This window comes from Chlorocebus sabaeus, chromosome 1 (assembly GCF_047675955.1).
Source record: "Chlorocebus sabaeus isolate Y175 chromosome 1, mChlSab1.0.hap1, whole genome shotgun sequence".
Lineage (NCBI taxonomy): Eukaryota > Metazoa > Chordata > Mammalia > Primates > Cercopithecidae > Chlorocebus > Chlorocebus sabaeus.
The window spans coordinates 72,996,162-73,019,092 of NC_132904.1; the positions used below are offsets into that span (position 1 = coordinate 72,996,162).

General features: G+C 36.2%; 1 protein-coding gene across 12 annotated transcripts in view; it reads left to right on the forward strand.

Moving 5' to 3' along the window:
* EMSY (EMSY transcriptional repressor, BRCA2 interacting) overlaps nt 1–22,931 on the forward strand; it is a 105,922-nt gene that overhangs the window by 54,361 nt on the left and 28,630 nt on the right. For all 12 annotated transcript variants that reach the window (XM_038005446.2, XM_008020199.3, XM_008020200.3 and 9 more), the window contains 3 exons: nt 11,824–11,973; nt 14,591–14,761; nt 21,894–22,030. In XM_038005446.2, the coding sequence (XP_037861374.1) occupies nt 11,824–11,973; nt 14,591–14,761; nt 21,894–22,030 (458 nt within the window). The remainder of the gene's footprint in view (nt 1–11,823; nt 11,974–14,590; nt 14,762–21,893; nt 22,031–22,931) is intronic.

Below are 22,931 nucleotides of genomic sequence, written 5' to 3' on the forward strand. Positions count from 1 at the left end.
TAATGACTGTAACCTTGAACTCTCGAGCTAAAGCAATTCTCCCATCTCAGCATCCCAAATCACTGAGATTATAGGCATGAGCCACTGCACCTGGTCTATATATTTTTTTTTGAATAGAGAAAGCATTCATTAAAAACTGACCAGTATAAAAAGTTAAGAGTGAATAACTTGTCCTCTATCCTTGTCCTCTGTCTAGTTCTCCCTTGCCATTAAGAAAAGCTTAGTTTCTTATATATTGTCAGAGTCTCCACATATACAAGAAAATTTAAATATGGATTCTTATACCTCCCCTCCTTTACACACTTGTAAAGCATAACACATGCACCTTGCTTTTCCCCCCCGACTTTTAACAATGTATCTTAGAGATCTTTTTAATATAGTCCATACATAAAATTAAATTGCTTCTTCATTCTACAGTGATACAGGTATACCTTGTTTTATTACACTTTGCTTTATTGTGCTTCCCAGTACTAGCGGAGTTTTTTTGTTTGTTTGTCTGTTTTTGTTTTTTGGTTTTTTGAGATGGAGTCTCGCTCTGTTACCCAGGCTGGAGTGCAGTGGTGCAATCTTGGTTCACTGCAGCCTCTACCTCCTGGGTTCAAGCAATTCTCCCTGCCTCAGCCTCCCGAGTAGCTGGGATTATAGGCACCCACCAACGCACCTGGCTTATTTTGTATTTTTAGTTGAGACAGGGTTTCATCATGTTGGCCAGGCTGGTCTCAAACTCCTGACTTCAGGTGATCTGCCCTTCTTGGCCTCCCAAAGTGTTTTTTACAAATTGAACGTTTGTGGAAACCCCATGTCGAGTAAGTCTGTAGGCACCATTTTTCCAACAATGTGTGGTCATGTTATGTCTGTGTCACATTTTGATGATTCTCACAATAACTCGAAGTTTTTTTTTATTATTATTATATCTGTTACTTTAATCGGTGATCAGTGATCTTTGATGTTACTATTATAATTGTTTTGGGCCACCACAAACCACGCTCGTGTAAGATGATGTACTTAATCAATAAATGTTGTGTGTGCTCTGACTGCTTCACGAACTGGACATTCCCCCATCTCTCTCCCTCTCCTTGGGCCTGCTTGTTTCCAAAGACACGACGATATTGAAATTAGGCCAGTTAATAAACTTCATTTCTATGAAGGCCCGAATGATGAGGAATCTGCAGAAGAAAAGTTGGAAGCTAGCAGAAGTTGGTTCATGAGATTTAAGGAAAGAAACCGTCTACAGAATGTGAAAGTACAAAATGAAACAGCAAGTGCTGATGGAGAAGCTGCAGCAAGTTATCCAGTAGATCTACCTAAGATGGTTGATGAAGGTGGCTACACTAAACACCAGATTTTCAATGTAGACAAAATAGCCTTTTAGTGGAAGAAGATGCCATCTAGGGCTTTCATAGATAAGTCAATGCCTGGCTTCAAAGCTTCAAAGAGCAGGCTGACTCTCTTGTTAAGGACTAATGCAGTTGCTGAGTTTAAGTTGAAGCTGATGTTCATTTACCATTCGCAAAATGCTAGGGTCCTTAAAAAGGATGCTAAATCTACTATGCCTGTGCTCTATAAATGAAACAAAAAAGCCTGATGACACCACATCTGTTTACAGCATGGTTTACTGAATGTTTTAAGCCCACTATTGAGACCTACTGCTCAGGAAAACACAAAAAGATTCCTATCAAAATGTTACTACCCACTGACAATGCACCTAGTCACCCAAGAGCCCTGATGGAGATGTACAAGATTACTATTATTTTCATGCCTGCTAACATAACATCCGTTGTGCAGCCCATGAAACAAGGAATGATTTCAACTTTCAGGTCTTAAGAAATAGATTTTTGGCTGGGTGTGGTGGCTTATGCCTGCAGCCCCAGCACTTTGGGAGGCTGAGGCAGGTGGATTGTTTGAGCCCAGGAGTTTGAGACCAGTCTGGGCAACATGGTGAGATCCTGTCTCTACAAAAAAATTTTTTCTAAAAATTAGCCAGGCATGCTGTGGCTCATGCCTGTAGTCTCAGCTACTTGGAAGGCTGAGGTGGGAGGATTGCTTGAGCCAGGAGGTTGAGACTGCAGTGAACTATGATTGTGTCACTGCATTCCAGCCTGGCTGACTCTGTCTTAAAAAAAAAAAAAAGCATTTTGTAAGGCTGCAGCTGCCATAATGATTTCTCTAATGGATTTGGGCAAAGTCAATCTTCTGGAAAGGATTCACTGTCCTAGATGCATTCAGAACGTTTTTGATTCATGGGAGGAAGTCAAAATATCAACATTAATAGGAACTTGGAGGAAGTGGATTCCAACCTCTATGGATGACTTTGAGTGGTTCAGGTCTTCAGTGGGAGAAATAACTGTCTTATAATAAAACTTGACTAGATGAGGAGTTGCTTCTCATGGATGAGCAACGAATGTGGTTTCTTGAGATGGAATCTTCTAATGAAGTAATAGTGCCCTGTCCTGTGGATGTTGTTGAAATGACAACAAACAATTTAGAGTACTATATAAACTTAGTTGATAAAGTAATGGCAAGTTTAAAGGATTGACTTCCATTTTCAAAGAAGTTCTACTGTGGGTAAAATGTTGTAAAACAGCATTCCATGCTACAAAGAAATCTTTTACAGAAGGAAAAATCAATCCATGCAGCCAATTTCACTGTTGTCTTACTTTAAGAAAATGCTGCAACCACCCCAACCTTCAGTATCCACCAACCTGACCAGTCAACAGCCATCAATATTGAGACAAGACCCTCCACCAGCAAAAAGATTATACCTCTCTGAAGGCTCAGATGATCATTAGCATTTTTTAGCAATGAAGTATTTTAAATTAAGGTATGTACTTTTTTTTAGACATAATACAATTGCACACATAATAGACTACAGTATAGTATAAACATAACTTTTATATGCACTGGGGAAACCAAACTTTCATGTGACTTCCTCTGTTGAGATATTTGCTTTATTTCAGTGGTCTGGAACTGAACCTGTAAACTCTACAAAGTATACCTGAATCGTAATTTATGTAATGAATCCCCTGTAAGGTTGTTTCCAGTCTTTCTTTTTTTAAAATTCAAACAAAATGCAGTGAACAAGCCTATATAATGTCATTTTGTGTGTGTAAGTGTATCTGTAGGATAAATTTCCAGAAGTATGATTCCTATGTCAGTTTTGATAGATATTGCCAAGTTTTCATCTTATCGGGATTTTTGATTTATCTTCCTACCAGTAATGTACATGAGTCCCAGTTTCCTCACAGTGCCACCTTCCCTCCGGTATATTTTCAAGCAGTTGGATTTTTGCCAGTGTGATGGTGGCGAGGGGATGTTAGTATTTTTTTTATTTTTCATTTATCTTACTGAGAGTGAGTTTGAGAAACTATATGTTTTAGTGCCCTTTGTAATTCACTTTTTGTGTGCTATCTGTATCCATTGTCCACTTTCCTATTGGATCAATTTCTGGCAATTCTTATACTGTCAGGATAATTGGCATTCTGTGCGTTTCATAATTTGCAGATTTTTTTCCAGTTTATTTGTTTGTCGTTTGACTTTATGGGGCTTTCTGTGCAAAACACTATTTGTTTATATGTAGTTGAATTTATCATTGTGGTCTTTAATGCTTCCAGATTTGCCATCACAGTTTATAATTTTGTATTTAAGTCTTTTGAAATTTAAACTGGTATGAAGTTATACAATACAATATATTGATAACCAAATGTGATTTGAGTCTGTAATTTTCTTTTTTGTGTGCAGTGTTTGCCAGGTTTTTCTTTGAGCATTATGTGTATTTCCAAGAAAGAATTTTAAAACTTTTTTTTTTTTAATGCCCTGGAATATTTTTTGTTTAAATTTTATTTATTTATTTAGAGACAAGGTCTCACTCTGTTGCCCAGGCTTAAGTACGTCAGGCAATTCTGCCACCTTAGCCTCAGGTGAGACTACAAGCATATGCCACCATACCTGGCTAATTAAAAAAATTTTTTTTGTAGAGTTGGGGTCTTGCCATGTTGCCCAGACTGGTCTTAAACACCTGGCCTCAAGTGATTCTCCTGCCTTCGCCTACCAAAGTATTGGGTTTATAGGTGTGAGCCACTGTGCTCAACCTGGAATTTTTTTTTCTTAAAGAGCTTTATCGAAATATAATTAACTAAGCATTCAGTGAACACATTTAAAATGTACAGTGTAATGTTATTTAATATATTCACAGATATGTTCAGCCATGATAACAATTGATTTTAGAACACTTCACTTCAAAAAGAAACCCCATAAGATGATCTACTACTCCTTGCACCCATTCATTCAGTTTCCTGCCCCCAGCCCCGAGTAACCACTAATTATTTTCTGTCTGTAGATTTCCGTATTTTAAACTTTGATATCAAAGAAATCATATATGGTCTTTTGTAACTGGCTTCTTGAACTTAATGTAATCTTTTTAAGGTTCATCCATCTTGTAGCATGTATCAGTACTTCATTCCTTTTTGTGGCGAATTAAAATTCACATTTTGTTTATCTGTTTGTCCTTTGATATGCATTTGGATTGTTTCACCTATTGGCTGTTATGAATAATACTGCTAAAAATATTTGTATGCAAGTTTTTTGGTATTCAGTTCTCTTGTATATATACCTAGGAGTGGAATCTCAGGATCATATGTTAATTCTGTGTTTAATTGTTTGATAAACTGACGTGTTTTCCAAAGCAACGGTACCATTTTACATTCCCACCAGCAGTGTATGAGGGTTCCGGTTTCTCTACATCCATGCCAACACTTGTTATTCTCTTACACTGATTCTAGGCAGTCTGCTTTGTGTACAGTATATTTCACTGTGGTTTTGATGTGTACTTACCTGATAACTAATGATGTTTAGCATGTTTTCATGTGCTTACTGGATCTTTTATATATTTTCCCTGAAAAAATGGCTATTCAGATCCTTTGCCCATTTTAAAATTGGGTTATGTGTCTCTTTACCATTGAGCAATATATATATCTGTACCATTTTACATGTACATGTATGGTTTTATTTCTAGTGGTGGGAATGTAAAATGGTACAGTTTATATCTGCTGGTGGGAATGTAAAATGGTACAGTTGCTTCAGATATGGAATTTGCAAGTATTATTTCTCATTGTCTGAATTGTCTTTTTACTTTCTTGATGGTATCTTTTAAAACACAGCAGTTAGCTGGGCTCAGTGGCTCCTGCCTGTAATCCCAGCACTTTGGGAGGTCAAGGTAGGTGGATCACTTGAGGTCAGGAGTTTGAGACCAGCCTGGCCAACATGGTGAAAACCCATCTCTACAAATAAAAAAATTAGCCAGGCGTGATGATGTGCACCTGTAATCCCAGCTACTCGGAAGACTTGCTTGAACCCAGGAGGCAGAAGTTGCAGTGAGCCAAGACTGCGCCGCTACACTCTAGCCTGGGTGACAGAGCAAGACTCTGTCTCAAATAAATAAATTAAATTAAATACTGCAATTTTTGATATCTAACTTTTCTATTTCCTTTTTGTTGCTCATGCTTTTATTGTTATATCCAAGAATCCTTTGCCAAATCCAGTATGTTAGAGATTTACCCTAAGTTTTTTTCTAAGAGTTTGGTAGTTTTACCTCTAAGTGTAAATGTTTGATTCATTTGAGTTAATTTTGTATATGTGTGATGTAAGGGTCTCTCTCACTTCATTCCTTTGCACATATCTCTTCATTTGTCCCAACAGAATTTTTTTAAAAGACTATTTTTCCCCCATTGAATGATCTTGGCATCTTTGTCAAAAAGCAGTTGTATGGTTTTATTTCTGGCCTTTCAATTCTGTTCCATTGATCTACATGTCTTATGCCAGTACCATACTGTTTTGATTACCATTGGTTTGTAGTAAATTTTGAAATCAGGAAGCATTTGAGTCCTCTCCTTCTTCCTTTTTTTTTTGAGACTGAGTCTCGCTCTGTCATCCAGGCTAGAGTGCAGCGGTGCGATCTCAGCTCACCGCAACCTCCGCCGCTCGGGTACAAGCAATTCTGCCACAGCCTCCTGAGTAGCTGGGTTTACAGCCGCGTACCACCAAGGCCAGCTAATTTTTGTATTTTTAGTAGAGACGGTTTCACCATGTTGGCCAGTCTGGTCTCGAACTCCTGACCTCAGGTGGTCCACCTGCCTCAGCCCCTCAAAGTGCTGGAATTACAGGCAGGAGCCACCGTGCTGGGGCTCCCGCCTATGATTTTTAATTCTTTTTTTTTTAAAGATTGTTTTGGTTATCCCGAGTCTCTTGAAATTCCATATGAATTTTGGAGTTAGCTTGTCAATTTCTAGGAAGAAGTCAACTGAGATTCTGATATAGGTTGCATTGAATCTGTAGATTAATTTGAGGAGTATTGTCATCTTAACAATGTTAAATCTTCTGGTCTGTGAGCATGGTATGCTTTCCTATTTAGATCTTTAATTTCTTTCAATGTTTTGTAGTTTTCAGAGTATACATTTTGTATTTCTTTTGTTAAATTTACTCCTATTTTGTTCTTTTGGTGCTATTATGAATGCAATTGTTAATTTAACTTTTTAGATTGTATATTGCTAATTTATAGATTTTTGTGTGTTGACTTTGTATTCTGCAGCCTTTCCAAACTCATGTCTCATTTGTTAGTTCTAATATCTTTTAGTGGATTCCTTGTTGTTGTTGTTGTTGTTGTTGTTTAAATAAAGGGTCATATCATCTGCAAATAGGGGTAGAGTTTCTTTTTCAATCTGGATGCTTTTTTTTTTTTTTTTTTTTAATAGTATAAAGGATCATGTCATCTGTAAATGGAGTAGAGTTTCTTCTGTTTCAATCTGGATGCTTTTTTTTTTTTTAAATAATATAAAGGATCATGTCATCTTTAAATGGGGTAGAGTTTCTTCTGTTTAGATCTGGATGCTTTTTTTTTTTCTTTCTTTTGCCCATTTTCTCTGACTTGAACCTCTGGTATAATATTGAAGTGTCAAGAGCAGACATCACTGTCTTTTTCCTTATTCTTTCTGTTCATAGAATTTCTTTTAGTGTCTCATGTAAGGTGGGTCTGCTAGCAACACATTCTTGCAGATTTGTTTATTTGGTAAAGTCTTTCTTCATTTTTGAAAGCTTTGCTGAATATAGGATTCTTCGTTGGTGGGTTTTTTTTGTTTTTGTTTTTTCACTTCAAATGTGTTATCCAACTGCCTGCTGGCTTCATTGTTTCCTCTGGGAAGTCAGCTCTTACATAACTTTATTGCAATTCCCTTGTAAGTGGTATGTTGTTTTTCTCTTGCTGTGTAAGATTTTCTTTTTGTCTTTGAATTTCAGCATTTTTACTGACATATATCTGTTTATGATCTTTGTGTTTATCTTATTTGTAATTTGTTGAGCTTCTTAAACATATATGTTACTGCTTTTCAATACATTTGGAAAGTTTTCAGCCGTTATTTCTTTGAATATTTCTTTTTTTCTCTCTCTTCCCACCTCTGGTACTTCCATTATATGTATGTTGGTGTATTTAATGTCCCACATTTCTCTGAAGCTCTGTTAATTTTTCTTCATTCTTTCTTCTCTTTGTTCTTTAGCTCACATAAACCTCTATTGATCATTTTTCAGATTTGTGAATTCTTTCTTCTGCCAGTTCAGATCTACATGTGAACCCCTCTAGTGCATTTTTTAGTTCAGTGACTTTACTTTTAACCTCCAGATTTTCTGTTTGGCTCTTTTTAAAAAATAATTTCTGTCTCTTTATTGATCTTTATTTGATGTAATATTGTCCTCATAGCCATTTTTACTTCTATAATCATGTTTTTCTTTAGTTCTGTGAACATATTTGTAATGGCTCTTTCAAAGTATTTTTCAGTTAAGTCAGACATCTGGTTGCTCTTATAGTTTCTGTTGTTTGTTTTTTCTAAGGCATGGGTAATATTTCCTGTTTCTTTACCTGCCTCCTTATGTCTTTGTTAGAAATTGTACATTTTAGATAATATACATACAGCCCTCTGTATCTGTAACTTCTACATCTTCAGATTCAAGCAACCATGGATCAAAAATATTTAGGAAAAAGACAACAAAAATAATAATACAACAGTAAAAAATAATGCAAATACAGAAACAATATAGTATAACAGCTACATAGCATTTATATTGTATTAGGTATTATAAGTAATCTAGAGATGATTTAAAGTATGCAGGAGGGTGTGCATAGGTTTCACAAATGCTACACCATTTTTTATAAAGGACTGGAACATCCACAGATTTGAGTATCAACAGGGTCCTGGAAGCAATCTTCCATGGATACTGAGGGATGACCATGCAGTACCTGGGTACTGGTCTCCCCTCACTGGGGATTTGTTGTTATTATTTGCCTAGTTATTTGTTTAGTGATGGGATCAGTTATTTTAGTGAAGTCTTTTTATTCCCTCTCCACCCTGTGCTCCTTCATCTAAGCATCTGATATTACTCCTCAAGGAGGCACTGCTCTGGGTATACTTACAGTCACTTTGGGATGACAGTGGTGTTAGTTTGGCTTTTTTCTGTTCTTTCCTTGACCACACCCAGCTGTTAAACTCTATTAACTGCTGGCTGATTGCTCTGTTGTTTTCAGAAAGCTTTGGAGCATGCATTACTCTGTAATCCAAATTTTGACTCCTTTGAAGGAATAGTTTCTGGGGTTCATTTTTGATATTTCTTCTAACCTGACGAAAGCTCTTCCCAGCTTTTATATTATCTGCTTCTTCCCTATAAATTGTCTGCAGTCTAGACTAGGTGTTCATGACATCCGTGAATCTCTTTCTGGTTGCCTTGCCCCACTTCCTTCACTGTTCTTGAGAATGCCCTTGGTCTTGAACTTCTCCATGCTCTGATATAAATGGAGTTAGTTCCTTTGGGAAGAAATTAGGAGCTATCTGTTTTATGAATTATTTCTATCCTTTGGCAAAGTCTCTGAGCCAGGACTCTGGAATCTGGGGTGGGGTAAGTGGCAGACTTCTCTCACAGACCCCTGCTTTAGGCACTGAGTGTTCACTGAGTGGGAGTGAGGGGTTGGGGAGCAGCCTGAGGTCCTCATAGCTTGCCTTGCTTGGTGGTGGAGTCACTGCTTTACCAGAGCAAGAGCTATCAGTACTTTAATATACTCAGTGGTACTGTGCCCAAGGTAGAGCCTTGTCCCCAAACTGGGGGCTGGGCAGAATAAGAGAGCTCTCACATCCATACTTCTCTTGCCCAGAACTTAGCCTTAGCAGTGGGTAGCTGAGGGCAGGATGATATAATCTGAAGTCTGGTTTCTCCTGAGAAGAAAACCTTTAAACTGGCAGCTGGCAGAGAAGGAACCCTGAGTTCTTCACTGCAGCCATCTGGAATGGAATGTCCCCCTTGCTGAGCTAGTAGTAGGGAAGGAGGAAATGGTCTTGGTTTAAATACCACAGATCTTGCCTTTCTCAATGAATTTTTTGAGTTTTTCTTGAGTAGATGTTTTTTCATTTACTATTTGCCCTTGGCACCATTTCTGGAGCCTTTCAATGGTGGTGGTTTTATAATTTTTACCAGTTTCACTGGGTTAGGGGGTCAGCAGAGCTCATGTCGCCATGCCAGATATCAGTATTCGGAATGATTTTAAGTACATTGGAATTACTTCCTTTAAAAGGACTGTAGAATTCTGCAATGCAACTATCTGGGCCTGCTATTTTTTGGCAAGGGGGCACAGCTCCTGAAATTTTTATCTGTGGAAATTTGTCTACGTTTTTTCTCTTTTCTGGGGTCAATATTGATAAGTAATACTTTCCTAGAAAATTACCTATTTAATTCAGATTTTAAACATTTGCATATAATTGAGCAAAGTCATTTTATGATTATCTTAATTTTTTCTCTGTGTGGTTATTTCTTTAGAAGCTTCTTTTTATATGTGCTTTAAGAATTACTTAATTCTGGCCGGGTCTGGTGGCTCACGCCTGTAATCCCTTTGGGAGACCAAGGCCAGTAGGCCACTTGAGGTCAGGAGTTCAAAACCAGCCTGGCCAACATGGTGAAACCCTGTCTCTACTAAAAATACAAAACAATTAGCCGGGCGTGGTGGCGGGCGCCTGTAATCCCAGCTACTCGGGAGGCTGAGACAGGAGAATCACTTAAACCCAGAGGTGGAGGTTGCATTGAGCTGAGATTGCACCACTGTACTCCAGCCTGGGGACAGCGTGAGACTCCATCTCAAAATAATAATAATAATAATTACTGTAATTCACTAATGAAATAAATACTAGAAATTATTCCCCCCACAAACCTCGGTGCTTAAGATTTATTATAATCAGATTTTTAAAATTTCCATAATAATTATTTACTGAATTTTTCTGTTCATTATGCACTTTACAGGTGTGATTTATTTAATCTTAACAACAGCCCTATGAGGTATATACTAATAGAATCATTATTTTATGGAGGAGGAGACTGAGTCACAGAGATTATGTAACTTGTCTAATTATATACTTAGATGTCATAACAACTTTGTTGGCTACAAGAAATGTAAAATTATTTAATGCTATTAAATAAATAGATCTGGTTGCTTCCTAATGTCTTAACCTAAATCACCATCTCAAAAGTAATATAATTTTTAGTTGTCTATAATAACATATTTTAACTCATGAATTATTTCAGTGAAGATAGTAGTGGGGAAAGAGTGTTACCAAAAATTTCCTTCATTAGCTACCAATTTAACTTTATAGTTGGCATAGGAAATTTTCTTTTAACCCCTTTCTCATTTACCCCGAGAATACTTGCTGGTGGCACTTGCAGCTGTAGCGTTTACTCCAAGATAACTTTGCCACGAAATATCTTGCTTTGATTATTATTTTTGCATTGCTCTATTATATTGACTTTGGAAACAAAAGACATTATTCTATTTATAGCATTCTGTTTTTAGTAGTGGTATTTCCATTTACAAAATATAGTAATTCTCAGTTGCAGAAAATGTCAAATCCTAGAAGCTAGCATTCCTAGGTGTGATGTTAACATAGTTCTCAAAAACAGTTTTTATATTTTATTTTCATATTGAAAATCACTCAGATTTGTTTCAGCCTCAGAGAGTGTGTTTATATAAAATTAAATGAATGCTGGCAGCAAGCTACACTTTTTTTTTTCTAAATGAAAAAAAGGTTAAAGGAATGTTTATGTTTGGAAAGTCAATGTAACAATTATGGCATAAAGAAAAATTTAGAAAATTAAAAAAAAAAAACATCACCACCGTAGCACTTTAATTTTATTTTTGCCTATCACCTTCAAGTTCTTGTCCACACATTTTTTGTATAGGTAGAAAAATAATGTATCTTTTTATGTATCCTGTATTTGACAAAGTGAGCTATTAAAAATTATTTTAAAAGAAGGCAATTAAAAATTTCAAACAAAAAAAGTTCTTTGTCTTTATATTTTTCAACAGCTTTTATGTAAGTTTAAGGAGTTGTACAAATATTTTGGCGAAGTTGGGGATACATAAAAGCACATTACCTTTTGTTTTTGACCTCTTACGCTAGTCCTTTCATCCTAAGTATTTGTATGGAAAGGATTATTTGCCTGTAAAGTTCAAGTCCAGTGGATAATTTGGTTTGAAAGCTCTTATATAATACAATCATAGACAAAAGATTTGTTTTTCTTTATGAACCTTGTTAATGTAAGTGTTTTAGTTGCATTTCTGAAATGAGAAATAAACTAAGAAAGATAGGAATTTGAGGAATAAAAGTTTAGTTTCATTAGTATTAAAAAAAACTTCTCCTTAGGCAAGACTGAGTAAATGTGTGTGACTGCTGCCCTCTTGGGTTGGTATAAGGGACATGTATTTGAAAATAATTTGTGCTGAGATTTATCTTTCTTCTTTCAAAGGTGTTAAAATCATCACACAACAGGTTCAACCAAGTAAAATCTTACCCAAACCGGTGACAGCAACTCTACCCACCAGTAGCAATTCTCCTATTATGGTGGTTAGCAGTAATGGTGCAATTATGACAACTAAACTGGTAACCACTCCTACTGGTAAGTTCTCTTGAGCATCAGTTCATTCATTCATCATACATTCATCAGATTGTTTCTCTATACCAGTAATATACTTGACACTTGGGATACAGAGATTTATGAGACAGTTTTTCAAAGAGGCCTTTCTTGATTCTCACACCCTTACCACCCTGATGTTAACTTTCTTTTGTTATTCTTTCTGATGATCCTTTGTTCTTTTCCTTTATAGCACTTCCCATAATTTCTTACCTATCTAGTTGTATGTTGGTTTGTTTAATATTGTTCCTTTTATTGAACCGTAAGCTCTATGAGGGTAAGGGACCATCTCCATTTTATTTACCATATATACAGAGCCAGTCTGTAAGTAGGTGCTCAGTCAGGATTTGTTGAATAAAATTGACCCAACCCACAAGGATTTCACTCTGATGAAGTTGAGAAGTGTATATGTTACGTTACAGTTTACTAAGCATTGCTGAGACTGAGGGAAGCACAGAATGGCATTGTGCTCTGATAGGCAAGCAACCAGCATATGCTGGAGGAAGTGAATGTTGAACATTTTGGATAGTAACACTATCTAAAATGTGGCCTTGAGCAGATTACTTAATCCCTCTAAATATTTTTCTTTGTTTATTTGTTTTTGTTTTTTTCTCCTGTTTATTTAAATGGGATAATAATCCCTATACCATAAGGTTATTATAAGTACTAAATGAAATCAGGTATGTAGAAAGTCCCCAGCATAGTGCTCAATAGTTGTCACTATTAATATTATAATTAGCCATTACTGTTATTTTAAATGTATGACTCTTTAACCAGACGTTTTGAGGATGGCTAGTATTTAGATGACAGAATTTAAATAGTGTAAAATGATACCTGTCTCAAGCTTATGAGCTGTCATTTATTGGCCAGTGTGTAAAGGTCTTTACAAACATTGCACTTAGTCTCCTTTAGGCTTTATCATCTCCATTTTCAGCAACTTGCCTAAGGTAACATAGCCAAAAATAGGCAGAACTAGGGTTTGAACCAGTTTAACTCTAAAACCTGTGCTTGCTTTTGTTTTTTAAATTGCAGTAAAATATATATAACATGAAATTTACCATTTTCAAATATATAGTTCATTGGCATTAAGTACATTCACATTGTTGTATAACCATCAGCACCATCTATCTCCAAAACATTTTCATCTTCTGAAACTGAAACTCTTGTACTCATTCAACAATAATGCTTCATTTCCCCACTTTCTCCAATCCCTGGCATCACCATTCTGCTTTCTGTCTCTATGTAAAGCTTGTGCTTTTAAACACTATTATTCTTTAGTATTAACTTTATCATACTTCCCCTAAACTTTTCTAAATAGATAACAGTGTTATGCATATGTGATTCCTCATGTTATGGAAAAGTAGTGAAAAATAATATTTTGTCTATGTTTATGTGTCTGTGTTATAATAAGTGTTTCTTTTTTTAAACAAAAACTTAATTTGAATTTTTTCCAGATGTAATTTGCCAAATTAAAACTATGTATCCATATAGCATATTTACTTTGCACTAGTTTCGTGGGGTTTGGTTTTTTTTTTTCCATTCAGATGTATGCTTATAACCAATTTAAACTAATTCTCCTTGTTGTTTTTCCCGTTCTCCCTTTTTGGGTAATGGTTGTATTTTTCAAAGGTGAATAACTTGGTAAAACCATTTTTTGCGGGGGGGGAGGTGAGTGTTGAAAATGGCTATCAAAGTGGTCCATGAATTTGATTATCATATAATGAAAGAAATTTCTTCAAGTGAAGATGATGTTATCTTAGTCATTTTTTTTTTTTTTTTCATTCTCCCTAAGGCATTGATGCTTAATTTAGGAATAGCCTTTCTGAGTTACTGGATTTGTGAGAAACTACAACAGACTCATGTAGTTAGCTTTTAATTCCTGTTTGGAGAAAAGAAAAAAGTGTTAGAAATAGTGGGGAAGGATATAAAATCTTTTGAGACACATGAAGAAAAATAGTCTAACAGGTCTAAAGTTGAGGAAATATGTAAATAGAGAAAATTTTAGGCTAAAGAGAAATATTCCTGGCAACTCTAGGCAGCTTTAACTTTAATCTTTACTAAAATGATAGAATAACCAACCCTTTAAAAGATGGATGTGTATTTAGAGGGTAGCAGATTACAAAGCAATGAAAGTTTGTAAAATTTTAGACAAACAATACTGCCTTATTTGCTCAATGCCAACATTGGGTTTGGCACTAAGACAGCATAAAACAGATGCAGAGACCTTAAAATCTATGACAGAAATATCCAAAATACTCTGGCAGGAAAGATGATTAAATTCGTTTCTTTTGGCATAAAACTAGTAGAAGAAGGGTAGTGGAAGAAGGGAACAGAGTTAACTCTACTTTTTCTTGGGTTAGTAATTTGATGCAACACATCACAAAATTTTATGTGTAAAATTAATTTAAATCGACTTGGCTGTAGTACTTGCTATATGTGTTGAAAACTGGCTGTAAAATTATAAATTAATGTCTTGACACCTTGAAATTCCATTTTCAAGTTATAGCAATATAGATTATATTGAATTACAGTTAAACTGTATTAGTTATCATTCTTCTATAAGCAATGACAACTTTTTCTTTTGGCTTTTCCCTTTCTATAGGCACACAAGCAACCTATACCCGGCCAACAGTGAGCCCATCCATTGGTCGGATGGCTGCAACCCCTGGAGCTGCAACCTATGTGAAAACTACAAGTGGTAGCATCATTACAGTAGTACCCAAATCATTAGCTACCTTGGGGGGCAAGATAATTAGCAGTAATATAGTTTCTGGTAGGTATATCTGAAATATGTTAAAGGTATAGGTGGCCTTCATTGAGAGAAAAATAAAGAACTTATTTCATTGAAGGATTATATTTGATCTCAGTGTTTTGCTTAGAAATCTAAAGCTTTGTTTTAGTCCTTATGTTTCATGATTAAATATAGTTTTTAGTTTTAATATTCAATATTTACATATAAAGCTTTTGATAGTTTTAAAATGGAAAGAACCTTTAGTTGCTTTTAGTCAGTTTATATATGCATAGAGATTTTTCATTTGCAAAGTATTCTCCTATTTGTCAACCCATTCAGACCCCATAACAACTCTGAGGTGGTTGCTGTTGTGCTAAATTTACAAAGGAAGATAGATTTGGGTTTAGAGAGATCAAATTGACCTGTCCAAGACCAATTAGAGTTAGAAAGTGGAAGAATTATTATTTGTTCTAAATATGTTTTGGGGAACATATCTCATAATTTCAATTACTAATGTCACTTTAGTTTATGAAAAATAAAAATATTTGAATAGTTTATTTGCTTTTTGCTATTTATATTAACTTTGCTTTTCAGAAATATTTTACTTTAATAGTGAAAGCCAACCGTCTGCCTATTTATTGGTATATGGAAACCATACCTGGTTTTTATTGGCTCATTAATCTCTGCAGTTCTTGGGTTGTGAACCCTAATGTGTAATGTTAACATGGCATCTGCTTTCATCGATTATTATTTTTAATTAAAATGATGTAAATAAGCTCTGATTAAGCAAGACTGTAGACTTTAATTGTCTAACATTTTTGTAGATGAGTCATATTTTGTATGCCCCAGATGAGTTGTTCTAACATTTTAAAGTCAAGGGATTGAAGTTCCTGGCAGTAATTTGATGTTGCTGATAACTAAGGGAGTTAAAAAATAAAAAAGCAAAGTAGAGCATGGTATTGGCATAAAGTGCTATATTTAAAGCTGTTAATTTTGGCTCTACTTTTAAGTGTAAGTGAGAAAATCTAATGTTTGCCAGACTGAGGAGGGTGAAACCGGTAGGGAAAGAATCATCGTACTCCAGGTTTTAAGAGGATATTTTAAATAACAGTTAAAACTTAAATTATAATTTATTACTTGACAGTATCTTTACATAGTATAAAGCACTTAAACATTTGTCAAAAAGCGATCATGTATTTCATTGGTAGGTAGTTTTTTATGACCTTAAGGATTTTTCTGTACTTATACGTGAATTTGTAGTTTCATATAGCTTGAAGGAATGTTTAGATGTCACAAGTCCTCTATTTTCAGACCTAATTCATAATGTAGCTGCTTTGTACCTGGTTAGAGCAATACAAGCAAGCACATTTTCCTAAAAGCAGAGATGTCATTTGAAATTTATGTATCTTATACAGGTATAACATGTTATCCATCTTTATATTGAATTATAAAACTGTTCATGGTTAGTTGCTACTTCAAGTGCATGAGTGTACATGAGTAGAGACTTTTCCAGCATTACAGGATATACTTGGCATACAGTTTAAACAACTTTATTCATTGCATGGTGCTCATTACATCTCTATCTCTGCTTCACTGACACTTTTATTCCAAAGAACTTCTCTTCTTCTGGTTGCTCGAAACTGATCCTTGTGTTACATCTCACTGTTCTCTATAAAGACAGTTTTCTTATTTTATAATATTATTGTTGATCTATGATACTGGGATTATAGGTTAGTTTTAAAATCTTTCATTGCCTGTTTATAGTAACGTTTATTGTAAACATTTCATTGCCTGTTTATTGATAAGCCTGGTTGAATGAATTTACACAGTTTTCTGTCTTCATCCATGAGCAGATGCTTTTTCTAGGGTCCCATCTCCCCCAAACAAAAAAGAAGTACTTTCCTTTTTTTTTTTTTTTTTTTTTAAAGACAAAGTCTCACTCTGTTGCCCAGGCCAGGGTGCAGTGGTGTGATTGGCTCATTACAGCGTCAGCCTCCTGGGCTCAAGCAATCCTGATACCTCAGCCTCCCAGGTAGCTAAGACTACAGGCCCACACCGCCATGCTTGGCTAATTTTTGTATTTTTTCTAGAGACAGGGTTTTGCATGTCACCCTGGCTGGTCTCAGACTCCTGAGCTCAAGCGATTTGCCCACCTTGGCCTCCCAAGGTGCTGGGATTACAGGCTCATATGAGCCACTGTGTCTGGCTCTTTTCTTAAAATACACTCACACATCTAGCTATAAGAATAGAAGACTTAAAAAAAGATACTTTCCCTCTCATTGTGGGGGAATTTGGAAACTACAGCAAGGTTCAAGGAAAATTAAAAACCTATGATTTTTACTATCCATAAGACTGTGTTAAAATTTAGGTATATTTCTTTTTATTCATTTTTCTATTCATTTATTTGTATAAATGTGTGTGTGTGTGTATATTTTTTTAAATTGGGATCCAATATAGTCAGATTTTATCCTTGTTTCCTATAGTAATGTTATTTTCCCATGCTAGTAAATGTATTTTGACACCCCCCCTCATATTAACCATTTTCTTATTGTAGCAAGTTTTAGGTTGCTTACAGGCTGTCTTGTGTGTGTGTGCGTGGGTGTGTGTGTGTGGTGTTATAAATAATTCTATGATGAACATTATTATACATAAATTATTTTGTGGAATTCTTACTTCCTCTGTATAAATATCCTAGGATGCAATTTAATGCTTCCAGAGTACTTTCTAGAAAGATCACTTTGTTCTTTTTATTAGAACAAGCAGTTAAATGGAATCCGTGACTATCTTTAGAGTTGATTCGTATCTTTTTTTTTTTTTTTTTGAGACAGAATCCTGCTCTGTCACCTAGGTTGGAATGTATGTAGTGGTGTGATCTCTGCTCACTGCAACCCCTGCCTCCCGGGTTCAAGCAATTCTCCTGCCTCAGCCTCCTGAGTAGCTGGGATTACAGGCGCCTGCCACCACGCTTGGCTAATTTTTGTATTTTTAGCAGAGACAGGGTTTCACCGTGTTGGCCAGGATGATCTCAAACTCCTGACCTCCAGTGATCCACCTGCCTCGGGCTCCCAAAGTGCTGGTACAGTCACTGCGCCTGGCCAATTCATATTTTATAGAATCAAATATTTATTTACATGTTTATATGTTAGATTATCAGATTTGTACTTTTTTTGTGAGCTTTGTTGAGGGTTAGATGAATAATTATATTGGATTCTTCAGAGTTGAACTCACTACCTTGATTCTGGGGACATTATGAGAACCTGTGACAATAGCAAAACTTTAATTCTACTGATCTTTAGTACAGTGTCCAGGAAAGAAGCTGTTGTTTTTGCACTTTTTCATTCGTTCATTCTTTGAGCAAAGCAACATAAAACCTCACCTAAGAGACCAAGATTATCAGGTAATTTTAGAATCTGTAATAGAATAGTAAAATCTGAGCCAATAAATTTGTGTTCTTCTTTAAGCCTACCTATTGTAATGCCCAAACTTTTACAGGGATCTTTTTTTTTTTTTTTTTTTTTTTTTTTTTGAGACGGAGACTGGCTCTGTCGCCCCGGCTGGAGTGTTGTGGCCGTATCTCAGCTCACTGCAAGCTCCGCCTCCCGGGTTTACAATGCCTCAGCCTCCCGAGTTGCTGGGACTACAGGCGCCCGCCTAATTTTTTCTATTTTTTTAGTAGAGACGGGGTTTCACCGTGTTAGCCAGGATGGTCTCGATCTCCTGACCTCGTGATCCGCCCGTCTCGGCCTCCCAAAGTGCTGGGATTACAGGCTTGAGCCACCGCGCCCGGCCTACAGGGATCTTTTTTAAAAATAAGAATGCCTGAAATGCATCAATATCATAGTTCATTATTATCCAAATGGGATTTACAGTTATTTGCACCCAAATGGGATTTACAGTTATTTGCACCCATTATATCTCGATTGTTTTATAAGTGAAGACTATATAAGTGGGTCCTTCTGATATGCTACAAGCCAGATACTCTGCTGTGTGTTGTGATACAGAGGAATATATGCATGAGTTTTATTATCTGCCCTAAAGAATGCTAAGCAAGTGAACTTGTATAATTCTATTGTAACATGGGAACGGCAGTCTACTGTGAAAGCACAGAAGGTGACTTTTTTGTAATGAATAATACTTCTTCAATATAATGTAGGTATCCCCTGATATAGAAACATGTTCACTGGAATTTCAGACATTTATAATTGATCATTGTATGAATCATAAATTATATTCTATTTTAATATAATGTTAGACTTGCTTTTCCTTATGCTATTCCTTTTTCTCCTATTTTCTGACATTTGCCACCCCGCCCACCACGTTTTGTTAAGCTTGTGGACTTGGTTTGCAACTATCATATAAATTGAAAAACTTCTGTAATGGAAGGGATTAGACATTTTAGTAGGTAAAAATATAATTCATTTGTTAAGCAAGTTTTGTCAAAAAGTGGCCCTTGTACTTTAGCATAAAGTCAAAAACATAGTAAATCATGTCAAAAGAGGTCTGTATGAAACCGTGTCAAAAAGGTCTATAGAATTAATCAACATGTGAAGGATTAAAGTTAATTAAGAGTGGAAGTTAGTATAAGTGAATCATGGGCAGCTTGGTTTTTGAAGTTCTTAACAGCTGACTATTTAGAGACTACAAATAAATGGAAAAAGTTGTGAAGCTAGTTCATAGGTTAAAATGCTCTTTTATGTAACTTCAGAGCATGTTACCTTGGACTAATGAAACATTATATAATGGCAAGTATATTATAAAGACATTTTTTGTGGCAGTATTGGCAAAATTAACATATAGCTAGAATATTCTTATTCTTAGTGTAACTTTGTTTAAAAAATTTAAGTAAGGAATATTAAGGTTTTCCTGTGGAAAATAATAAAATTGTGTTTATTTTTTGAAGACATATTACTCATGTTTTTATTAAGTAATAATTCTGTGCTTAGTCATTTGATAGATGATATATAGGCCTATAGAAGAAGAACTCGACATGCCTCTTTTCATAAGCAGAGGAAATTACAGGAGCAAAAGTAGCATTGGAATTTGTATACTCAAAGACCAATGTGGAAACCAGCACATTAAAGGAGAGGTGTACGTTAGTTAATTCTAAAAATTAAGGTTTGACAAAGCCTGGAAAGCTAGGCAGAGGAGTTTGGGCTTTGTGTGGTAGGTAACGGGAAGCCATAATGAAGAAGTTACTTGTTAGATTAAAGTTTATGGTGTGTACTCTGGAGTACATGCTAATTAGATTAAGATGGTAGATTAAGGGACAGATTATGTATTAATACGATTTTGAAACATGAGGGAAAGTTAGAACTGAGGACGAAACGGGAAATTAGGGAGTTTAACCAGTTGACATGTTCCAGGTTCTTGGCATGATAAATTTAGTTTTTTAAGAATGTAATTGTCGTCCACTGTCCTAAGCACTGAGGAATCATAAAAAGGTACAGTGTGGAGATTAAGGGGCTTTCATCTTGTTGAGAGGTATAGGGAGTTAAGATGGGGAAATAGGCCAAGCCTGCTGGCTCAGGCCTATAATTCCAACAATTTGGGAGGCTGAAACAGGAGGATCACTTGAGGCCAGGAGTTCAAGACCAACCTGGGCTATGTAGTAAGACCCCATCTCCACCAAAAAATACAGAAATTAGCCAGGCATGGTGGCACATACCTGAAGTCCTAGGTACCTAAGAGGCTGAGATGGGAGGATTGTGTGAGCCCGAGAGTTGAAGCCCGCAGTAGATATGATCATGCCACTGCACTCCAGCCTGGGTAACAGAGTGAGACCCCGTCTCTCTTAAAAAAAAAAAAAAAAAAAAAAGAGTCCAGGCACAGTGGCTCACACCTATAGTCCCAACACTTTGTGAAGCCGAGGCAGGAGGATCACTTGAGCCTAAGAGTTTGAGATCAGCCAGGGCAACATAGTGAGACCACGTCTCTACAAAAAATCTAAAGAGTAAGGTGGGAGGACCACTTGAGCTCGGAAGGTCAAGGCTGCAATGAGCTGTGGTTGCTTCATTCAACTCCTGTCTGGGTGACAGACCAAGACCTTGCCTTAAAAATAAATAAATAAAAATAAAATTTTTTGAAAAAGAGAAGAAGACAAGGAATAAATCAAAGATTTGCACCAGAATTTACATCTGAAGGTTGGAAGGTAGATTTGATAGGTAGAAGAGAAGCCAATTATGGAAGGATGTGTGGGAGAGAGCAAAGTAATACTATGTTTGGATCAGTAGGTATAGACCTATTAGATAGATTTTAATAATTGACAATATAAGTTTATATATGTAAATTAGAGTTTTATCCTCACACTCTCCAGAGTGCTGCAGATTACAGAAACATACAGTGAATCTGTGACCTGTTTTGTATATCGTTTACTTTGTCTTTTGTTTTGTTTTGTTTTGAGATTGAGTCTCACTCTGTAGCCCAGGATGGAGTGCAGTGGCACGATCTGGGCTCACTGTAACCTCCACCTCCCAGGTTCAAGCAATTCTTCTGCCTCAGCCTTCCAAGTAGCTGGGATTACAGGTGCCCACCACCACCCCCAGCTAGTTTTTTTTTATTTTTAGTAGAGACAGAGTTTCACCAGGTTGGACAGGCTGATCTTGAACTCCTGACCTCTGGTGATCCGCCCATCTTCGGCCTCTCAAAGTGCTGGCATTATGAGCGTGAGCCGACCATGCCTGGCCTACTTTGTCTTTTTTAATCACAGAAAAATAATGGCTTATTTCTTTTCATAAATTTTTTCTAGAACCTAGTATTATGTAAATTTAAGTATTTACTTCATGTTCTTTTTTGAAGGGTTTTCCCATCACTTCAGTCACAGATATAATACTGGGTCTGGGGAAAATATATGTCATAGAATAGAGATTCTGATTTGTTTCTTTTAACTAGTCAAAGAATATTGATGGTGAAACTGATGTTTTTTGATTCTGAGTTTTGTGTATAGGTTCTCAGATTCTAAAAAGATGACTGCTTTAAGAGTAAATTCTTAATATTCTTTCATTCTGGTATGACTTATAACTTACTATTCCAAGCCTTCATTTTCATCGTCATGACAGCTTTCATGTCATCTAGGAATGATATTTACTATATGTACTAATTGTGTATAATATTAATAGGAATAACCGAGTGTCTCTAGTCCTTAACTCAGGCCTCCTTTTCTTCCCCCTTTTCTAAGGAACAACTACCAAAATCACTACAATCCCAATGACTTCCAAGCCCAATGTGATTGTTGTGCAAAAGACTACAGGAAAAGGAACGACCATTCAAGGCCTCCCGGGCAAAAATGTTGTCACAACGTTGCTAAATGCTGGAGTAAGTAAGAACTTCAACTGCAGATTTAGCAATTCACAGAGGGTTTAAAGACCAGCTATATAAATATTTGCACAAGGACTTGAGAACCCCGCAATAGCCAGAATGGCTTGATTTACTACTGCTGTGATATAATAACTGTTAAAGCACCACCAACTGATGCCATTTTTCACAGTAATTTCTAAAGCATGTTGCTCATACTTGCTCATAGCTAAGTTGCTTGTGACCATGATTTAGATGCTTAGCTTTGTCCAAATAGAGAATTCCATTGGCTTAACTGTAGGGGGACTTCTGTTGGAGCACTGTTTTATTCCAGCTTATGGTCAATAGATACTGACCTAGTATTTGGCTTAGGATGGGCAAAGAGAAATATGTGGGATTAAGACTAATTGGTAGGAATTTGTTACTTTCATTTTTTTTTTTTTTCAATTTTACCTCTTTGAGCTATTAAAAAATGAAATCAGGCTGGATGTGGTGGCACATGCCTGTAATCCCAGCTGGTTGGGAGGCTGAGGTGGGAGAATCGCTTTCGCCCAGGAATTGAAGACCAGCCTTGGCAACAAAGCAAGACCCCCACCTCTACAAAAATGTATTTGAAAAATTAACCAGGTGTAGTAGCATGCACCTGTAGTCCCAGCTACTTGGGAGGCTAAGGTAAGGAGGATCACTTGAGTCCAGGAGTTTGAGGCTGCTGTGAGCCATGATCATGCCACTGCACTGCACTCCAGACTGGGCAATAGAATGAGACCTTGCCTCAAAAAAAAAAAAAAAAAAAAAATCAAAGAAATAACAGATTTATTTATAGTTCTGAAGGCAGTTGGTAGAAGGTTTGGAGTTTGACAAACCAGGGCTTTGTTTCTTTATATTGTAGTTGTTTGACCTTGGGTGACATGTTCAACCTCTC